Source organism: Mus caroli, chromosome 2 (genome assembly GCF_900094665.2).
Source record: "Mus caroli chromosome 2, CAROLI_EIJ_v1.1, whole genome shotgun sequence".
Classification (NCBI taxonomy): Eukaryota; Metazoa; Chordata; class Mammalia; order Rodentia; family Muridae; genus Mus; species Mus caroli.
In genome coordinates, this window is record NC_034571.1 from 52952101 (window position 1) to 52973051 (window position 20951).

Genomic DNA, 20951 nt, shown 5'->3' on the forward strand with positions numbered 1-20951 from the left:
TCCTCCTCCTCTTCCTCCTCCTCCTCCTCCTCTTCCTCTTCCTCCTCCTCCTCTTCCTCTTCCTCCTCTTCCTCCTCCTCTTCCTCCTCCTCTGCTCCTCCTCCTCCTCCTCCTCCTCCTTCTTATAATTGTTGCTGTTTTTCATAAAGCCCATCTCCAAACAAGCCAGCATTACCAGTATACAGTTCTAGAAACCAGAACATTATTTAACCAGGTTAAAACAAGATTGGGTTAAGTTAGTCTGAATTTGAGTTTAAACTAGTCATCAAAAACATAGTAAGGACTACTAGCCATTTGTCAAGAGTGAGTATTAGGCAGATCTTAGAAGCATACAGTAGGGTAAAGCAAAAAGAACACAGTATGTACTTCACCCCTCTCCACATTTCCTCATGCCTCCCAGTTTCTCTGCATCAGCATAGCCTCACATGTGATGGTCCCACCACAATTAGAAACACTACTTGGAGGCAGCAATGCATGGAACTCCTTACTTTCTTATCTAACACAATCCCGAGATTTTATTTTAAAATAAAATATCTGAAAGTGGAGCAATGGTATCCGTGCGTAGGAGATTCTCCTTTTCCCCAAATAAAGCAATATAAAAATTCCAAAATGTGTTTTAGGCAGGTGCTCCTTCCCTCAGGTCCTGGCAACAGATGAATGAGAATATCAACTAGGTAGGATCTGGGCCAGGTAGGGAGGGAATGCAGATTTGGATCCCCATCGTGAGCTATGTAATGAGTTGTTTCATACTATTACATGGCACCCGAGGTAAATTACCTTGGAACGTTGCCCTAGCTATTTGTTCCTCCAATCTTTATCTCCTAAGTAGAAATTAAAATAGTCTATGCTTCAAGTTTGTAGTCGGAAATACATAAGACCACCTGATAGAACAGAGGCACTTCATGGCATGACTTGCTCAAACACGGTAAGACGTGGTAAGACATGCTAACTGAGCAGCCAGGTCCTGGAGTGGACAGTAAAAACAATAATAAGAATGAAGGGAACTTCAAATGAAGAAGTGTCTCTCAGACTGGCCTGTGGGCATGTCCGTACAGCATTTTATTTTATTTTATTTTTTTAGTAATGATCAATGTGGGAGGAACCATCCCACTGTGGATGCTGCCACCCCTGGGCACCAGTCCAAGTTGTATAGGAAAACAAGCTGAACAAACCTTCACTTCCATCAATAGTGGGTGGTGATTGCATCATTTAAATCAAATCAACCCTTTTCTTCCCAAGATGCTTTAGCCATGGTTTATTACAGCAACAGAGAAGCAAGCTTGTCACTAGCTTGTCAGTTGTTTCTAATCATGAGTCGTGCTTATTCTACAGAATCTCTACCCCTGAACTCTGTATTATTACACAAATGAACCTCTAAGAACCAAGAACTCAGTGCAAAAAGAACACCCATGTTTATAGTCATGCCTCTTGAACAATCCCTAACACCTTTAATGATGAAGAATATGCACTTGCCATATTGTACTGAATTTTCCAATGATTTCTTTTTGACTCTACAGGTGATGTGCTGACATTCCTAGACTCTCATGTGGAGTGTAATGTGGGCTGGCTGGAACCTCTTCTGGAAAGAGTTTATTTAAATAGAAAGAAAGTGGCCTGTCCAGTAATTGAAGTCATAAATGACAAGGACATGAGGTAACACTACCAAACCTTGACTCCAGAGAGTAACAGAGAGTGATGGTTCTCACATGTGCGATGTTAGAACCTAAGCATGACCTACTTACCCAAAGAAGTGAAAAGACATGATCAATATCTTGGGTTCAGGAGCTATCAATTCAGTACGCCAATACACCAATATTTATCTTCTAATAACCCCGACTGCTCACTATCATATTCATCCCCTTTGCTGGTCAGTTGAACCCCCAAATATTTATTTTTCTCAAGTTTCTAGTCATACCCATATAGACTTTACAGAAAGTCTATATGTTCTTCTAAGTTGTTTCTTCTTCTAAAATGGCCATTATAGACTGAAAAATGAATTTAAGTTGAAAGAAATGATCTTACCAGCCAACCACCTGTGTGAATCATATCTATAAGCTTCCCAGAAGTGATGATGCAGAATCATATGTGTCATCAACTTTCCCGAACCTAAACTTGTCACAAAGCTGTGTTAGTGAAGTCAACAGAGACACAAATAATCTTGAAAATTGCATTTGCACATTTCATTTGTTTGATTTTTTTTCTGAATTAGTTACATGACAGTGGACAACTTCCAAAGAGGTGTCTTCACCTGGCCCATGAACTTTGGCTGGAAAACAATCCCTCCAGATGTTGTTGCAAAAAATGGAATTAAAGAAACAGATATAATAAGGTAAGTATGTGAAACTGAAGACTAGACAACTGTCCTAAGTCCTTCTGTAAAGACAGAAAATAAGTTTTAAAAATTATACTCTATTGTTCTGAAAATCAGCAGAATTATAGTAGTCAATTAGGCATGATGGCACACACCTATGATCTCATCACTAGGAGTCAGAAGCAGGAGAGTGGCAAGTTTAAGGATAGTCTAGGCTATAGTAGTGAGATATTGTCTCAAAAAATACCAATAATAAAATTATAGCTCTATTCAAGACTTTATCAAAGCAAGCAAAGTTCCCTGAGAATATAGTTTGCTACCCGACCCTCAAATTCAATTTCAAATGTATCCAATTTCGCCTCGACCCAGAGAAATCCATAAAAAAAACCCTAGGGGTTGAATCCATTAAAAGACCCAGAGGTTGAATCATATAATTGTGAAATAAGAATCATAGTTCCACCCATGTCTTTTTCAACCCTAATCAGACTTAATCCCCATGAACCAGAAGCACTTCACTAAGCCAAACTTCTGGCTCCATCCCAAGACTTCCCTGTACCTATCCAGAAATACCTCCAAACTCCCACATAGCCACACAGAGGACCCACTCTAGAAGTTAAGTTGCCATCGGATAAAGGTTTAACACAATTGTTTCTTGTTGTAGGTGCCCAGTCATGGCAGGTGGATTATTTTCCATTGACAAAAGTTACTTTTATGAACTTGGAACTTATGACCCTGGTCTTGATGTTTGGGGAGGAGAAAATATGGAACTATCATTCAAGGTATCCACTACTAATTGTTGATTATTATTATTATTATTATTATTATTATTATTACTTTAAAGTTCACCATTCTAGTGGCAGGGGAAATGACTCAGTTGCTAAAGAGATTGGCACACAAGCGTGATGATCTGAGTTCAAATCTCATGTAGAAAGCCAAGTGCAGTGATCATTATGTATCTACAGTTCCTCTTGCTGAATCAGCGTGTTCCCCATCCAGTAGGACAAACTGTTCAAAAATTAAAGTGGAGAGAGATTGAGGAAGATACCTTCTGTTACCTGTACACTCCACATACATGTAAACACAAGCATCACCACATATGGAGGCACACACAAAGGCGTTTATGATTCTCAATTGGCTTCACTTTACCAATCCAATCATATCTGTGACTGCCACTGAGAAGGAACTTCACTGTGGTACAGGTCCTATGGATCAAGTATTTCATTTCCCAGACTTAACTTGGAAGAATCAACCACTGTTGTAAATTTCCTGGAATTAATATTTCACAGCAGTGTTTCTATGTCTAATCCTGTGGGAATTACTTCTTTTTCCTGCATAAAAGCTATGGGATTTCTACTTAATAGAAATTACTCTGGGATTCATCTGTAACATACAGTGGCTTTCTTGGAATAGCTCTCTAATACACTGGAGGCAGTGGAAATATCTGCAATGAGTAATCTTGATTAATACAAATGAGAAAGAATCCCTCCAGTGCAGGCCACTAGCAAACTAAGTCTGTGCTACAGCATCTTTGGATGCTGTGTATGCAATGACTTACATCATCATTGGCTCGTGTCCAGGAAAACCTTAGCAAGAACAATAGAACTCTACCAGAAGTTTCCATATAGGGCTGGGAATTCTCTCTTCAAATGGGTTTAACTTTGGATGTCTTGACCAAGAATTTTTGAATTGGTTATCATGAGCCTACAAGTATCCCAAGGAAGGGGAAGGTGAACCGATAGATATCCATAACTGTTGGCATTTAGTCTAGGCTCTGCCCCACAGTTAGCTGGCAACAGCCAGGTATGCCTGGCTCACTATAAAAGGGGCTGCTTGCCCCCTCCTCTTTCTCTTGCTCTTGCTCTCTTCTCTTGTTCCTGTTCCCCCTCTTTCCCCATTCCCTTACCCCCTCTCTCTCCTTGTGCTCATGGACAGCCTCTGCCCTTCTACTTTCTTTCTCTTTCTGCCTTTCTCTCAACTCTACTTCCCATGCCCTCAAAAACTCTATTCTATACTATACCTCCATGTGACTGGTACCTCCGAGGGAAGGAATGCCTCAGCATGGGCCCACAGAGGCCACCCCTTCCCCACACACACATTACAGAGCCTCCACCAAACATATCTCCGGTCTCTCTTTTTATAAAATAGAGCAATAACCATTTCCTGATTCAATCCAAACAAGAGCACATATTGGGGTTCTATAAAGAGTTCTTTAGAAAAGAGATAAAGAAAAATTTGCATAGATGATTAGGAAAGGGAAATAGGTTTCATGGACCAGAAAGCAGTCTACCATATACAAAATTAAATAAGCCTGCTGGATTTTTTCCTTTCTTTTGTGAAAATGCTTTTCTACGTTGCAAGTCCTACTTAGCAGGCTGAGAGAGTGTCTCCAGATAGTTCCATAGCATTGTTAGTGGCCTGTGATTTGTGAACCACCACTTGATAATCGGTACTTTTAACTGACTCATTCTCAGGTCTGGATGTGTGGTGGTGAAATTGAGATCATCCCCTGTTCCAGAGTGGGCCACATATTCAGAAATGACAATCCATATTCCTTCCCCAAAGACCGTATGAAGACAGTGGAACGGAACCTGGTGCGGGTTGCTGAGGTTTGGCTTGATGACTACAGGGAACTCTTCTATGGCCATGGGGATCATCTCATTGACCAAGGGCTGGATGTGGGCAACCTTACCCAGCAAAGGGAGTTGCGGAAGAAGCTGAAATGCAAAAGTTTCAAGTGGTACTTGGACAATGTCTTTCCTGACTTGAAGGCACCCGTTGTGAGAGCTAGTGGTGTGGTAAGTTAACAAGGCCATTTGCTAAAACAACAGAAACTCCTTTAAGCATGCTTAGAAAAGAATGACTCTAAGCAGAAGGCACAGATGATACTAAGAGAGAGTATAGATAGATGAGAGGTATATCTGAGGAAATCTATCATATGTCATGATGATTGATAACTAAATATCACATACCTCTACTATACATAAGAGACCAGGAAGTATGTCTGGATGTAGGCTTCATCTCCTCCTTTGGAATTTGACACTGAATAGAGAACAAGAATAATAAGAAAACAAAGTATGGATACAGAATACAATGGCTCTTATGAAGGAATGGGCCAGGGATGCTGATACCTTATAAATGCATGCTGTCAAGAAATCCTGTCAGAAGATTAGAAGCCAGGTCTGTGACAAAATGTCCAACCAGCTCCGAGAAAGCAAGATGTGGAGATACAACTCCTACACAACTCAGGACAGGCTGTGGCAATCAAGATATGGCGAGGTGGATGTGACTTTCAGGGGACAAATGGCAAAACCTAGGTAGAGAAGTGAGAGTTCATGTAGAGTCTTGTGGGTAATTTTCTTTCTATATTTCCTTCCTTCTTCAACAGGGTTGAATACAAACTTCAAATACAGGGAAATTACAGGCTTTAATTGGGTTCTAAAAAACTTTGGTAGAGAGGTTGAAAATAATAAAAATAGTCAAGGCACTAAAGGAAGTTTCACAAAGGGTGAACTGAGGTAAAGGATTTGAATGGGGCACAGTGCAAAGGGAAACTTGGAGAAGCTGAGACCCTGGGGCCAAGAAAGCCTGGAGTCCACCCACGAGTGCAGTTTCCTGTGATGGCATGTGACAAGCCAGTCTTCCACTTGAGCTCATGTTTATGTTTGTGGATTAGTCTCTTAGTTCACTTTTTTATGTTTTCACTCATAGCCCCACCTCCATGTTCAGGAAGATCTCTAACTTGCCTGTCAGTAGAACACTGGCAGAGGGCTCTTCCTAGGAAATAAAGGTATAAACCAGCCACTCTCCCAGCCTGTCAAATCTCCTAATAACAAAGACTTGATAAAAAAAAATGATGCTGTTGTCCCTACTATAGAAATCCAGAGAGAGTAGTAAAAACAGGAGAGCATTCTGAATATTTGTTCTGATTTTATATAATTTAACCAATAAATACATGTAACCTGGCTTATTTATAACAAAGTGTTGTGAACAGCTCCCAAGAGTACAGCCGGATTTGGGGAAGGTCAAAGTAGACATCAGCCTCTCTAGATAAGTAAGTAGGAAGGACTGATTGGCCTTATCCACATCAAACACGGCACTTGCATGTTTACATCCCATCCTCCAAACAAGCATGGCCACCAAAAGGCTCAATACATTTCTCCAGAGAATCTCAACAGGAGCATTACTTGACGGTAGCCACAAGAGGGTGCAATCAAACTATCTTTGGATTCCTTTGTAAGTTGCCACTGATCTTTGAAAAGCTCTCCTCCTCAACAAAAAATCAGATGCCTGTACCCTAATGTATGAAAATGCTGTGTATCCATTTCGCCAGATATCACCAGGCTCTATTTTTTTTTGTACTTCTGTTCTCTTTTCTGCCTCAAGCACACAAATATTAATGAAGACGCCATTCGCTTTCTTCTAACAATCGTGTTATTTCAATTTTAAAATTTTGAGGTTTTTTTTTTCCAATGAATATCGAACAACAATCAGGAAAAAGTTGCAAAAAAATTAAAATCTGTTTGTTTCTTGACTCACATTTTTTTCCAAACATTCAGCCTGTACACCTTGAATTTTATGCCCAGTCAATGTTATTTTTATTGTAATTTTTCATAAAGTCAATAATATTTTAAATCAATAAACAGCTCATCGTCACTGTTTTTTTATTACAGTAAGTTGTTAGCAAACAGCCTAATCCTAAAGTTTAACAATTAGTAAATAAGTGTCAGAAATCTCCACCTTTGACATTGGGAAAATGAAACCATTCAACACAGAAAGTATAAAATCTACTCTGTGCTTGATTTTTTTTTAACTTGAAATAGTTTGCATTGAAGGATCTGGGAGGAGATATTTTTCCCTCAGCCTCCAGTGTCTTCCAAGGCCTGTAGGAAGGAACAGTTTGAAATCAAAGCAAAACAATAGCAACAACAAAACTACGTAATCTAAGCCTCTCCAAACCATATTCTGGGTAATGCTAGCTGTGGGGTCTGGAGTCAAGTACATCTGGGAAAGGAAACAGTGTCCTGAGCTGGAACCTGTGTCCTGGAAGAATCTGAGAAGTCCTAGGATAGGCAACTTGCTTAGCGTTTTCCAAACTTTATTTTGTGATAGGATTTCTGAATGAGCCATGAGGACATGAAACTTAGTTCTCTACTAGGATCCAAAGAACAATTAGGGTTTTAATTTTCTTCTTTGAACTGCAGAATTGTTCTGTGCCTTGTGCTCCCTGAACTTGGAGTGCCATTGCTTGATCCTTCACGCTGCCCCCTGCTCAGACCTGCTGATGGTGGATGTGTGTGCATTTGACATTTTAAACTGTGAATGGAACATTTTGAAGATTTTGTTTTTAATGGAGATCTATCCTCCTAGAAACACTTTGTGTTCCCCTGTGTCAGACACGATAGAAATGCCAACCATTAAAACTGCCAATGTTTGTTTATATCCCTTGAAGGTTGGTGAGGGTTCCTAGCCCTAGCAGGTAGATCACATTTTTATTTCAAAGCCAAAGATCAATGTGAGGTTTCAGATTCCTAGAGAGAATCTAGCTTCCATGTTTTCTCCCTATGCTAGTAGATCAGGCTTTTTTTCCTAAAACCCACTGGCAGACCAGGTGGTCTTTGTGTGGAAACAGCTCAGTCCCAGCTCTGACTTGCTCATCACCTCACACACCCCACATGCCCACACCCATTCCCATATGTTTCTGTGGGAACAGTCTTCCTACTTACCAACATTGCAGTAATCCTTCTCGGGCTTCTCTCTGCATTTCTGACCCCACAAACAACTCCCTACTTACCCTTCAAGCTAAGCTATGCATTTGCAAGTGCAAACCAACCCACTCTATAAAATCTAATGATCCTGCAGCCAACATGGCCTCTATTACTGTAGCACCCCAGAAAGGACACAAATGGGCTCACTATCTCCCAAGCTTCTCCGCCTTTCATGGAATACATCTAATTCCTCCTCTATACCTCTGGTAAATTGAAAAACCTAAATTGCATCATTAACCTACCATCTTGTTAGTGCTGCCCAGCATGTCAAAGGAATCAAACTTGTCTGCATTAAATGGCAACCGAGAGAAAGCTTCCTCCATATTTGACCCTGTAAATCCATTAAAAACTCCAGTCTGCCAGAAAGGGCCCTCATGTTTGGCTCTGTTTTAGCTTTCGTGACTTTCCTATAATGAGTCGTAGCTTGACTGAGTCATTAGAAAGAGTCTGCCAGGGAATGAGCTGGAATCTGCTGTTCTCTGAAGGACTCAATTTATCTATGATCCAGTACCTAAGTGATCAGATAATTTGAAGGGGTCAGCCAAGGAACACAGCCTCTAACTCTTGGCTTGAAATGGAAGGTGTGGACACTGACTATTAAAATATGCATTGAGATCAATTCAACCCCCCCTCCCAAACCCTTACTGTCTACTCCAACTTTTGCTCACTTCCATTCAGCATTCCAGCAAAGAGTTAATGACTAGCTAATGTCCATTGCCCCTGTGACTGAATCACAGGCTTAAACTGACGGCTGTGCTGTGACAGAGTGACATTGTGTCTCTTTTAGAGAAGTGACCAAGAAAATCATATAGTGCAGACTTTTGCTAATCTATCAATCATCTTTTAACCTTATGATCTTCTACATTGTATTTTCTAAATGTTTCTGAATGTTTCATTGTACATTAAGATATGTCAGTCCTTAATGCTCATTTTGTATTTTGCTTCATAGCTTATTAATATGGCCTTGGGCAAGTGTGTTTCCATTGAAAATATCACAGTCACCCTCGAGGACTGCGATGGGAGCAACCAGGTAGGCTCAGCCTGGGTTCTCTGTCTCTTTGTAGTGGCCATGAATAGTGATTAAGCATGCTTGTTGCTCACATGACAATTGATCTCCATCAAGGAGAAATCCATAGATTTCTCAATGCCAGTGGAATCAATAGTCTGGTATAAGGAAGTGCCACTCAACAGAGAATCAGTAACAGAAAAAGTTGTTGAAGTCCTTGCTCTGTAATGGATTTATTCTTGGCTTTTATCCATGCAAGACTAGCTCAACATATACAAAGTCTTAAACTTTTTTTGTAAGAGGCAGCAAAGATAGTGCCTATCTGAAATGAATTGGCTACTCACAGGGACTGATAAGCACTATCGAATAGTGGGTACTCTGTAGATGTTGGATGTAGTGATAAAGACGAAAATGCCCAAAATACAGCTGGCACAATGGCTCAGTGGGTAAAGGGGCTTGCTATAGAATGTGAGATCAATCCCTGAGACCCACATGAATATGTACAATCAATTCCACACCACTCTTCTGACCTCCACAAACCAGCTGTGACATGCATGCCCATGTGTCACATATGTACATGCATACATACAACTAGAATAACAAATTTAAACGTTTATCAACAGATAATATAGAAACCATGTTTCTGAGCTGATATCCTGAGGAGTCAGCTTTATTTTCTGATTCCATTCCTCTCCCCAACTTTTCTCCTTCTTCTGAATTTTAAAGGAGACATCCCATAAACTACGATCCTTGATTAAAAAAAATAATCTTTCAATAAAATAACCACAAAAATCAGAGCACAGTGAATGGAAGAGGGTGTGGGGACAAGAAAAACAGAGAAAGACTACTCCTGCTGTGCTGTAGGCAAGCTCCAAGTGATTACCCTGCCCTCTCCAGCACCTGCATCCCAGTCGAGAATGGTATCTGCTTTGGATGCTAAATCGGATTCCTGGGAACACTGATTCATGTGTACAAACCATTCCCCCCAGATTGCGGATCACAGTTTGGTAGACAGATCCTTTCACAATGATGCCCTTGGCTTGCTGACTTATTTCTTTGTCTTGATTTCAGCATTGTGGCTTATATTTTCAAGCACATCCCATCGCTACATCTTATTCCCAAGTTGCCCTTAGAATAGAACGCATGTCTGTCAGTATAAATCTTCTGTGGGTCGTAAACCGGAAGCCAAGGAAACATTTTCATAATTAGGAAAGAGAGAAGATGATAAGTTTGAAGAATAAACTCAAAGAAGTAACTTTTTTGCTTATTAGCAATTCACAGTGGAGAAAATCATAAACTATAGAAAAACCAACTACAGAATTAGTCTAAACTTTATTAAAATATTCAATAATTTACTCCTTTAAAATGATCACCGTAGGAACTTAGCATACCTGTAAAATCAGTATTTCACTGAAAACCCAACTTCTGTTCCTGAATTCCAATGAGTTGGGAAGGGGGACCAAAGTATGAATAATAGAGCCACCTCCTACCAGAAAACTCCATCACACTTTGGCCCTCTTGAACCTTTTGAGCTTCTCTTGCCAGTGGCTTGTTTGAATAATAAAAAAGGACAGGAATGTAGAGGAATTTAGTTTGATTGGGTCAGAATTGATAAGGTTTAATATTGGATTTATGTTCATCTAAAACAACTCAAAAAAGATGAAATACTTAGCTTCACCCTCAACTCCTGTCCCTTACTTTAACTTCGAGTCTTCTTAGACTTTTACTTTTAAACTCTTCCTACGGTAATGTTCAGCTTATCTTAGTAACTATATAACCTCCTAGTCTGTTGCCATGCTTCTCAGACACTGATACCCACCCAAATCACCTTGGGAGTTTGTTAGGTGAGACTGACTTACAGGGTCCATAATGGGACTGAGTTCCAGCATTTCTCACTAGCGTCTGGGTGACAAGATTCAGGAACTATTTTTGAGTGGCAAGACGTGCTACCTTTTCTTTAATATAGCCTTATAGTCTAAATTAGGCATTAACCTGAAGCCAGTCATAGTGACCCAGGCCTACAATTCCAGTTGTTAGAAAGGTTGAGTCAAGAAAATAATGACTTTAGGCCTTTCTCAGACTACATAACAAATGCAAGGCTATCGTGGCTTACATGGTAAGCTTTGTTTCAGAATAAATTGTACAAAAAGCATAGGACATGTAGCACAGTGATAGGACATTTGCCTCTCAAATGTGTAAAGTCCTTGGTTCAATGTTTAATACTGCAGATAAAAGATCCTCCAGCTACATTAGAGATGATTCATAGAGGAAAAGCATTGCAATGCTTTTTCTGTCCTGGACTTCCCTGCCCCCACCCCCTCCATGGCAAATTTCACAAGGACCAGAGCTTTAGGATAAATGAATCAACCAACCTTAAATTATTTTCAAATCACTGTCAAATTATTTTTAAGGATTGAAAACACTATTGAATTACCTGAAGTGATACTTATTTCAGACCCTGTCAACTCCTCCAGTCTGAACTTACCCTAGGAGCTGATCCTATGAATTGGGAGATGTTACATGGTAGCAAGGACAGATTTCAATAACTTTCCATCCATCAGAATAAGTCAATCTGAGTCCAAGTAAGAATCTGAAAGAAGAAGGTACGGTAATTTCCACTGAAGAAATCTAAGACTGGACTTTGATCCACATAAAGCCACTGATGGATAGGGATCTTAACTGCATGGTGATTTACACATTCCAATACTTAGCACCCAGATTGCCTGTAACTCAAAACACTGGAAATAACATCCATATTCAGAGATATACTTAGTGCACTAACAACATACGCCGCTTCCGGTAATATTTATTGAGAGCATACTGTATGCTAGACCCATGAAAATCATTACTGAAACCCACAGTGATCGTCTTCCTCTTCAACATAACAGTGAAAAATATGACAGTGGGCAGATAGAATAATGCATATACCTCATTGGATCAGAGTTCGCATGGTCTCACCTATTGCTGATAAAAGGTTTGGCAACTTCCCCTCCCTCTGCCTGCTTACTGAGTGGCCTGTCCTGTTCCCATTCCCTACAGCTTCAACAATTTAATTATACCTGGGTAAGACTTATTAAGCATGGAGAGTGGTGTGTGGCACCCATCCCTGAAAAAGGATCCCTGACACTGTACCATTGTGACAACAGAAACAACAGGCTTAAATGGCTGCACAAATCAGCATCTGCCTTCCATCCAGAACTGGTAAGCAAAACCTGTGCCATCCTTTACTACAAAGTCAACTTTCAGTCAAAGGGGACATAAAACTCTCATTATCAACTTCCCCATTCTGAAGCCTTAAATGCCTTCTGTAACAATAGAGATAGTGTGAAGTTTCACTCAAGGGTATAAAGGCCATTGTTGCCCCATTTTAATTTAATTGAATTTTGTTTGCTCTCTTTTCAAAATTTCTTTCAACTCAGTGGTTTAAATTAAAAGCACCCATTTCTTTCTGCTATACTGGTACCATCATCCTCATTTCTAGCATTCATTTAAATAAACAACAATGTCATGCGTATTGCTGAAACTTATTCCCATTGGTTATGGGAAGAGTCTAGAGGTAGAACACATGGAAAAAGCAAGACGCTGTATGCTTCCTACAAATGTTGCTGTCTATAATGATTCCAGTTCCCCTTTCTGCCCTCATTCCAGGAAAGGGGTCATTTCTCTAACTCCATGTGGGTCCACAGATAAGACTCTCCAGGCACTGCAGGTACAGACTAAGGGAGGGTGACTGTGCGCCTCTTGCCAGCTTTGCATTTGGTGATAACACATCACCTTGCTGAGAATGTTTGCATCTTCTTAACAAGCTACCCCAGTGCTGCTGCATTCAATCTCAAAGTCCATTCAGTTTCTCCTAGTCCTGTTTGAAGCAAACTTGTGGTCATACGATTTGTCTAGGAATTTCAAAATGGTAGGAATAGTCTCAAGACTGTCTTCTCAAATTTCTGTCATCTCACTAGCATGCAGCCACCTACTATCTTCCAGGCACTGGTGTTGTGGTTACAGTTAGCTCCTGAGCATGCCTAGGGAGAGACTGTCTTGATTATGTTAATTGGGGTGGGAAGACCTAGCTTCCTCTTGAGTGAGAGGAAGGGCTATGTGAAGGAAAGAGAGCTGAGGAATATATAACATTGACTTCCTACTCTCTTTTCATGAAATGTGACTAGTCTCACAAAACTCCTGTCAAACTAGGTTTGACTCTAGAAAACTCCTGGGAAACTACCCACTCATTGTGGGATGTCATCTTGAACTGTGAGCTGAAATAAACTGTTGTCCCATAAGTTGTTCTTATTGGTATTTTACCTAAGCAACAGAAATGAAAAGTCACCAGGCAATATAGAAATCATGATTCTGCCCAGAATTGGCCCCAATAAAAACTTTATTTATTTTGGGGGTGCCCCATTTGTTAGGGTGTCCTTCTTTTGATGACATATTCAGACATTCTTTTTTGTTCCTAGTTTAGGGCCAATCTACTCATTCTCCACACACACACACACACACACACACACATATCCATATATGTCATATATATATGATATATATATATATATGATTCTGATTATTTTCAGTTAATAGTACCAAATAGAGAAACCTCTATTTTTATCTTTCACATGTTTGAGAAAATGTCATGAATATCTGTCAACTAAATTACATCCCACCTCCTACTTCCTTAACATCCCGAACTGAAGGAGGAAACAAAGGGGCCAGAAGGAAAGGGGGACAGTGGGAATCAAAACATTCTTTGTGTGCACAGTGAATGTTGGACAGGATTTACAGTGTGGTAATATGTAAGAGTAAGTCTCCCTCTCTCCCTCCCTCTTTCCTTTCCTCACTCCCTCTCCCCCCTCTCTCTTTGTGTCTGTCTCTCCTTTTTCTTTTTTTCTTTTGACAATTATCAAACAAATTCTCTTAAGCCCCTTGCTACCATTTTAGAAAAATACCTTACATAATTAAATGGGAGAGAGCGAACCAGCTCTGTTTTAGAGGTCTGAGTTCATCTTAGGTTAGCCTTGTTGGTTTTTACCTGAGGATCTGCCAAGAAACCTCATCTCTCAAATACTTTACCATCTTCCAATAATTCTACCCTGGGGACCAGGTCTTTAACTCTTCAGCCTTGGGGATAGCATTCAAGACATAGCTAGAGCAGTCCCTAAGTTATGTAAGCCTTAAAGAAGAAGAGAAATGGAGAAGGACTATGGATAACAAAAACCTCCTTCTTTTCAGAGTTTGACTCTAGATAGCAATGACTAGTTAAAATTACAGACTTCTAAATTTGTATTTTTAAATGCTCCTCAGACAGTCCTCCCATGATGCTCTGGACTTTGCCCCTCACTCGAGAGCCAGATTTGGAGCATAGAAGTCCTCCCTATCACTGATCCTTCTGTATCTTTTGATGGGGATGAAGTATTCAGTCACCTCTGTCCTTTGCCACAGAACACTGTCTAGAGAGTGTTGAATGATTTGCTTCAAGGCCACCTACTTTGCACAACCTTATATGTATGCAAGCATCATGGTTCCAAGGTTTTGTCAAAGTTACAGTATTTTATGGAAATACATTTAAAATGTTTTAGCATAAAAGCATTCCCTTTCTGGGTATAAAATTTAATTATATTATTATATTACATTAAACTATATTTAACTAACTTATTAAATTATATTAAACTAATTTATTCATAACTAAAATTATCATGGTCATATTTATGGAAAGTTGAGATTTACAAGTTAAAAACTGCAAAACCATAGTTGATCCTAGGTAGATTATCTCTCACTTTTAATAAATATTCAGTAATATTAAGGTTATCAGGAATACCCTTGTCTTTTTCTAACTAAATCTGTGCACTGGACATTTGGCATTCTATATTATCATATGATAAGCCCACAAACAAAATGTGTCGTTTCTAGCATTTGCCAATACAAGTGAACATTCTATGACATGAGCTGGATTAATAAATTAACAAGCTTGCTCTCTGTCATACTACATGATTTTTTTTTGTTTGCCACCATCAGTGAAGTAGCCACACAATAGACTAAGTAACAAACAGATTTTTTCCCCTTTAAATAATGTAGTTACCAACCATATAACCATTTGCTTCCTGATGAATGGAAACATTTCAGTGCAGAGAAGTTAGATCACTTAGCTTGAGACAGAGACAAATTTGATATCTTCCAAAGCTTGTGCTCATATCGCTAATTTAATTCAGAAGAGTTCCTGGGGGAATGAAAATAGAATTTGCTTATTAGATCTTCATATCTCTGTTGTCAAGTTTAGTCTGTAGTTCATTCCCATCTCCTCTTTCTCTTCAGGTGGATCACATTGTTTTTGAAAACTATCAGCAGTTATTATGTATGGAAGGGAATCTCTCTCAGAAGACCCTGAAACTGGCTGCTTGTAACCCAATGGAACTGCAACAAAAGTGGAAATTTGAAAAATACTACGAAGTCTAAAGAAAAATAATTTATCAAGTTAAACCACTAGGTTCTGTGAAAATAACACCAAATTTGCTGACAAATCCAATTTGAATTTCTCTCCATAGTAGCTTAAATTTTCCATTTTAATAGCGTTTGAATAGAAGGCTTTTGAAAATGACCACATTTGAATCACCAGACAATAACTCAGGGAACCAAGCTGCCACTGGGCTGCTGCTCTTCAGCTCTGGGTGGCCTTTGGGAGTGTCTGTATCCCGCCTTGTGCTGAAGTGCATAGCCCAAGCCTTCCTCACAGACTCTCACAGGTAACCAGAATGAAAAGCATGTAATGATGTCATGCCCATGACTGCTGTCACAGCCCATGAGCAGAGCTAAACCCAACCATGTTCTGATTTCATCAAATTCATCTGCTTGGATTCCCACACCTGGGAGGCCTAGCTAGCTGCAGAGACATCACCTTGTTGAAATATCTTCAATGTTTACCCAGCAGAGTGTAGCAGTCACATCAGTTCTCCATGACCCCTCCCAATGGAGGTGTTGATCTGGATGACCAGGGAGTTTTCTTCTTAATCTTAAGCTATGGGGAGCAGGGATTTAATTGAAAAGGAGGAAGCCTTAATGCACTTCATTCTATGTATTGTTTCAGTTCACTTTTTGCTCTTTAATAATGCTACATTTTTTAAAACCTGATCATAGAAGTAATCTATTAGATTTTTCTTTTCTTCAGGTAAAGAAGGAGAAGCGATTGAATCCCAACATGCTGTATTAGCAAAAAACAAAAACAAAAGCAAAAACAAAAACAAAAAACCGTGTTTAACCATTGAACATTCCCACAGAGTTAAATGAGAGAAGTTGATATAATTAAATCAGAAATGATTCTGAATAGTAGGAAAGAACTTAAAATATGAAGACAATAAAAATACTACTTTAGATTTATCAATAGTCACTTGGATGAAGTATTCTGAGAAATAGATTCTAAACCATGCCAAAGCAGATGCAGGTTTAAAAGGAGGAGATGATATAAGCAACTTTGAGGGTTGGAGATGGATGAAGGCTTGTCCCAGACCTGGCAGAAGAAGACAGGGGATAAAAGTGCTTCTGATGGGGAAAGATAGAGCAAAACCCTTACTTACATGGACCTGAGGATGGCACAGGCCAGCTGTGGGAAGCTGGATGTTTGCATATCTGAACTGATTCTCATGTTAAGTACACCAATCCTTAGGTATTGCTGAAGAACACTTAGAGACCAGGGTCTGCTGCAACCCTTTTGTTAAGAAAATAGGTGTGAGTCGACAGATTACCTATCTGATAACTCTCACAGGCTGGTTGTAAAGAACAGGGTAAGAATTCAGATCTCTGGTGTGAATCTCTCTATTGTTTGTACCATGAGCCATGGTACACCGATGCCCGTAGAGGACATCCAAAGAACATAAACCAACTTCCCTCCTGAAGCTGAGCCTTGCGGCATGGCCTTGCCTGCTTGTGCCTGATGATGGATTTAAGTCTTTGTTCACCGGAAAACTGAGCATTTTTGGTCTAGTTTCCAAATTGACATTTGATCTTCCAATTAATTATAAACAAGCATGACTCTCTGTGAATAATGAGAAAGGAAATATTTTTCCTTTACCATTACAGCATACACAGCATATTTAAGATTTCTCATTCCAGGAACTGATGATAAGAGAATAATTTCAAAATGAGGTAATTCTTACCAAAACAGCCATATGAAGAGAGAAAAGCCACAAGTCCTTGACAATAGACTGAGTTGGTGACCAGACAGTACAAAATGTCTGTTCATGTCACTCAGTCACTTTCATGTGACTGAGACACCTTGACTGTGCCTCTGCTCATTGGTCTGCAGAGCATGTATTTTATCCAAAGAACAGTTTCCTCAAGGAAAAATCTTTTTAGCAAAAGATGAGCCATGCTTTGGCTATATCCACCCTTGGATGTGAAGAAAGTAAATTGTTTTGTTGTTGTTGTTGTTTTTGTTTTCCCACAAGAGAACTTTCTGTAGCCTCCGCTCTATGCACTAATTGTATCTTGACATATTTGTTATATAAAGCTACCTCTGAGGACTGTCTATAGAATAAAGGCTTTATTTGTAGCATTATATATCTGTTTGGGGGTAAAATTGTACCAAATTTTCTATCATACATTGTCTTGCTTACTACCCAAAGATGCAAAGAATTTGTCATGACTTAGGAGTCTCTGTGGACCTAGTCTTGAAAGAAGGCTTATACAACTTCTATAAAACTCACAAAACTACAAGAAATGAGGGAAATAGAGGGAGATAAACTAATTTTCATTGGGTGCTTACACCCTCTGTGCTTGTGTGTGCTCATCTTATTAGCTTGTATACATCTTTCTTTCCTCCATATGATAAGGAGAATATCTATCTCTTCCTTACAACTAAGGAAGGATATGACCACCTCACCAACAATAGATAAAACCCAATGACAATTCTTGCCAGTGTTCTGATTCTCAAATCTACTGCCAACATTTTAAAAATTATTATTAATGAATCATTTTATGTATTTGCATCCCAAATGTTCTTGCCTCCCGGTCACCCTCACAGAGTTCTTCCTCCCATCCTCCCCTTTGCCTCTGAGAACGTACCCCCTGGGCCATCCCTCCTCCTTGGATTAAGCCACTACCAAAAGCATACACAGGCTAGTCTGAGGTCCCAGCACATATGACCAGAGGACTGCCTTGTCTGGACTCAGTGGGAGAGGATATGCCTAATCCTGTAGAAACTTGATACCCCAACATTTTTAATAAGCACTGTCCCCCAAATTTGTTTTTTGAAGACCAGAAGGAGTTTTAAAATTCTACTACAGCATCTTTTACATATAATGACTAACCTTTGATGGCACACTTTGTGGTCCAAGAAAATTCTTTGGTAGGAGAATGGGGCTTCACATTTCCTTGACTTGGCTTAGGTTATTGCCGTTTCTAAGAAACATGCTGACATGTCTTGTCAACTTGAACACAGAGTAGCCTTGCTAATATTTGACAGAACTAATTTGATCAAAATACCGACTTCCTGAACACTGGAAGTACTTCCTCACCCTTCAGCATACACAGCAGCTTTCTCTTTTCAACACTTATGCAGAGCTCCCCCCTCCTTTCCCGTGGGATGACACAGCTGTTGTTGCTACAGTGCTGTTTTATCACGAGCATCAAATTTTCTCAGTTCTGCTTGCTGACATTCAATTATCTGTCATTCAGAGGACTGCAAAACCACCCTGTGCCATGATCGCAATGCATCATTAGCTTCCCCCATATTACATTGGAAGCATGCTTGTAGATGTCAGAAAACCTTCTCTCTAGTGTTGGCTTAAGGATAAAATAGGGTCATGGACATCACTTACAGTGGCTAAGACTCCAGCATTCCCAGCCTGTCCTGATTTCATGAATGGCTTACAATGATTTTCAAGGAGCTCTTAGGCAAGATAATGAGGTTGAGACAAGCCAGGCAACACCACCTTGTTGTTTAATACTTCTTGTTCTTAAATACTTCTCCATTTATGTTGAACACAGCCAAGAAGTCACATCTCCTACAATGACCTTAATAACATGTATAAAACTCACAAAACTATAAGAAAGAAAAGAAAAAGAGAGAATAATTATCATGGAATGCTTACACTCTCCTAGGTTTTGTGCATGCTCATCTTATTGGCTTGTGTACATCTTTCTTCCCTCCACGTGATGAAGATGGTGTCTGTCCCTCCCTTACACCAAGCAAGGATACGATCATCCCAGCAATAATAGACAAACCCAGTGTCCATTCTATCTGATGTTCCCCAAAGTATTTCCACTAGAGCATGCCTCAGTCATTTTGTTTTAAAGTAATAGGGTTATCAATGTAGGTGAGCTCAGGTAAGACCCTGGATTACAGATTACTGCTTTAAAGATAAGGAAATGAGTTTGGGTAAAAACTGTTATGGTCTCTCATGAATGTTTCATAGGCAGAAAGTCAACGTTGGGCCTCTCTAATTGAGCAGCTGAAGTGTAGATGTCTGTGACAACCCTCATAGGATTTGTAATGATTGATGTGCAGCCTTGATATGATGTAGAACTTTCGACTTTCTGTCTCCCGGACCAAACTGGCCAACAGAAATGTAGAGGGCTGCTACTCCATGAACCACAGGACCAGCCTCCCTTCCAGCCTTTAAGCAAACGTGGCAAATGGTTCATTTTTTAACAGGGATGGGAAATAATATTTCAGGAGCCCTTCAATTTAAAACACAAAGAACAGCTTTTAACTTCAACTTGCTTTACAGAGTGTGTCAGAGCGATTTTACAACAGCTGCACAGGGTATTCGTTAATTGTTGCAAGCCAACTACCTAGATGAAGAGGAAATGCTAACCAAAGCTAGTGTGCATAATGTTTCTTTTTTGACAAATGTTCATTCCATGGATGTTTTGCATAAGCCACATGAAGTGTTATAGTCCTTTCTAAGGCTTGGTGCATAGTGTTTCATATGAAAGACAGTAAATCATCAGATTTAATAACTGTTTTAATCTGCGGAGTTAAATGACAGTGGCTGTCTCCATCAGGATCCCTGTACAAGTTTTTGTGAGTCCTCTCTTGGAGAAACAGAATGAAAATTCTCATTTTCCAACACAGAGGCTGACTTTGAATATGTGGAGTTCCTAATAATGGCAATCATCATCACATGAGTGTAAATAAATGTATTTATACTGATAGATACTTGACAGTTCAAAAATAGTGGTTGTAAGGTCATAGATAAAGCCTTTGTATTAGATGTTGAAGCTGACCATTTGAAGACATCATTTGAGAGAATATATGCATGTGTGTAGACATGCATTGTGTATGTGCTTCTATTCCATACTTTAAATTGGGAAGGAATAAAATCCTTAGGTCTCTTCTTACAGCCTAAATGAAGCATGCAATGGCAAGAGACAGCTGGGGTTCTCTGCGCTCTCAAGTGAGTTTCCCTCAGGATCCTCTGCAGAATTTCCTGTGGATTTGCTGTGCCCACAGTGTCTCCATTATTGAACATCACATAAAATTACATTTGTGGAGTGTGTAGGATTCTTACTTTATACATACTAACTGTAAGAACTGGTCATTAAGGAGAGAAAAGGAGAGGGGGCAAGAGACAATCAAGGAAATGGTTTTGCTATTGATTAAGTTTGTTAATGGGAACACACAACAAGTTCATAGAAGAAGTATTTGAGTTTACTGTATTCTAAATAGCCACCTCTTTTGCTTCTGACCAACTGAGGTTATTACAGAAAAGGAGTCAAATTCACAACTTTAAATTTATAGGGAAAAATAATCAAAATTACTTTTAAACTTCATTTTCAATATTCTCCTGAGCTGCGAAGAAGATACTAGTTGTTACCAGTTTGTTTGACTTCTGGTGCCCACTACTCACTCTCTCTCTCTCTCTCTCTCTCTCTCTCTCTCTCT

The 20951-nt window shown here is 39.6% G+C and overlaps 1 protein-coding gene across 2 annotated transcripts in view; it reads left to right on the plus strand.

Moving 5' to 3' along the window:
* Positions 1 to 15575, plus strand: part of Galnt5 (polypeptide N-acetylgalactosaminyltransferase 5) — a 38517-nt gene extending 22942 nt beyond the window's left edge. For both annotated transcript variants that reach the window (XM_021156268.1, XM_021156269.1), the window contains 7 exons: positions 1518 to 1653; positions 2210 to 2329; positions 2973 to 3090; positions 4783 to 5106; positions 9026 to 9106; positions 12122 to 12283; positions 15386 to 15575. In XM_021156268.1, the coding sequence (XP_021011927.1) occupies positions 1518 to 1653; positions 2210 to 2329; positions 2973 to 3090; positions 4783 to 5106; positions 9026 to 9106; positions 12122 to 12283; positions 15386 to 15526 (1082 nt within the window). In that variant the 3' untranslated portion in view covers positions 15527 to 15575. The remainder of the gene's footprint in view (positions 1 to 1517; positions 1654 to 2209; positions 2330 to 2972; positions 3091 to 4782; positions 5107 to 9025; positions 9107 to 12121; positions 12284 to 15385) is intronic.
* The last annotated feature ends 5376 nt before the right edge of the window (positions 15576 to 20951 follow it).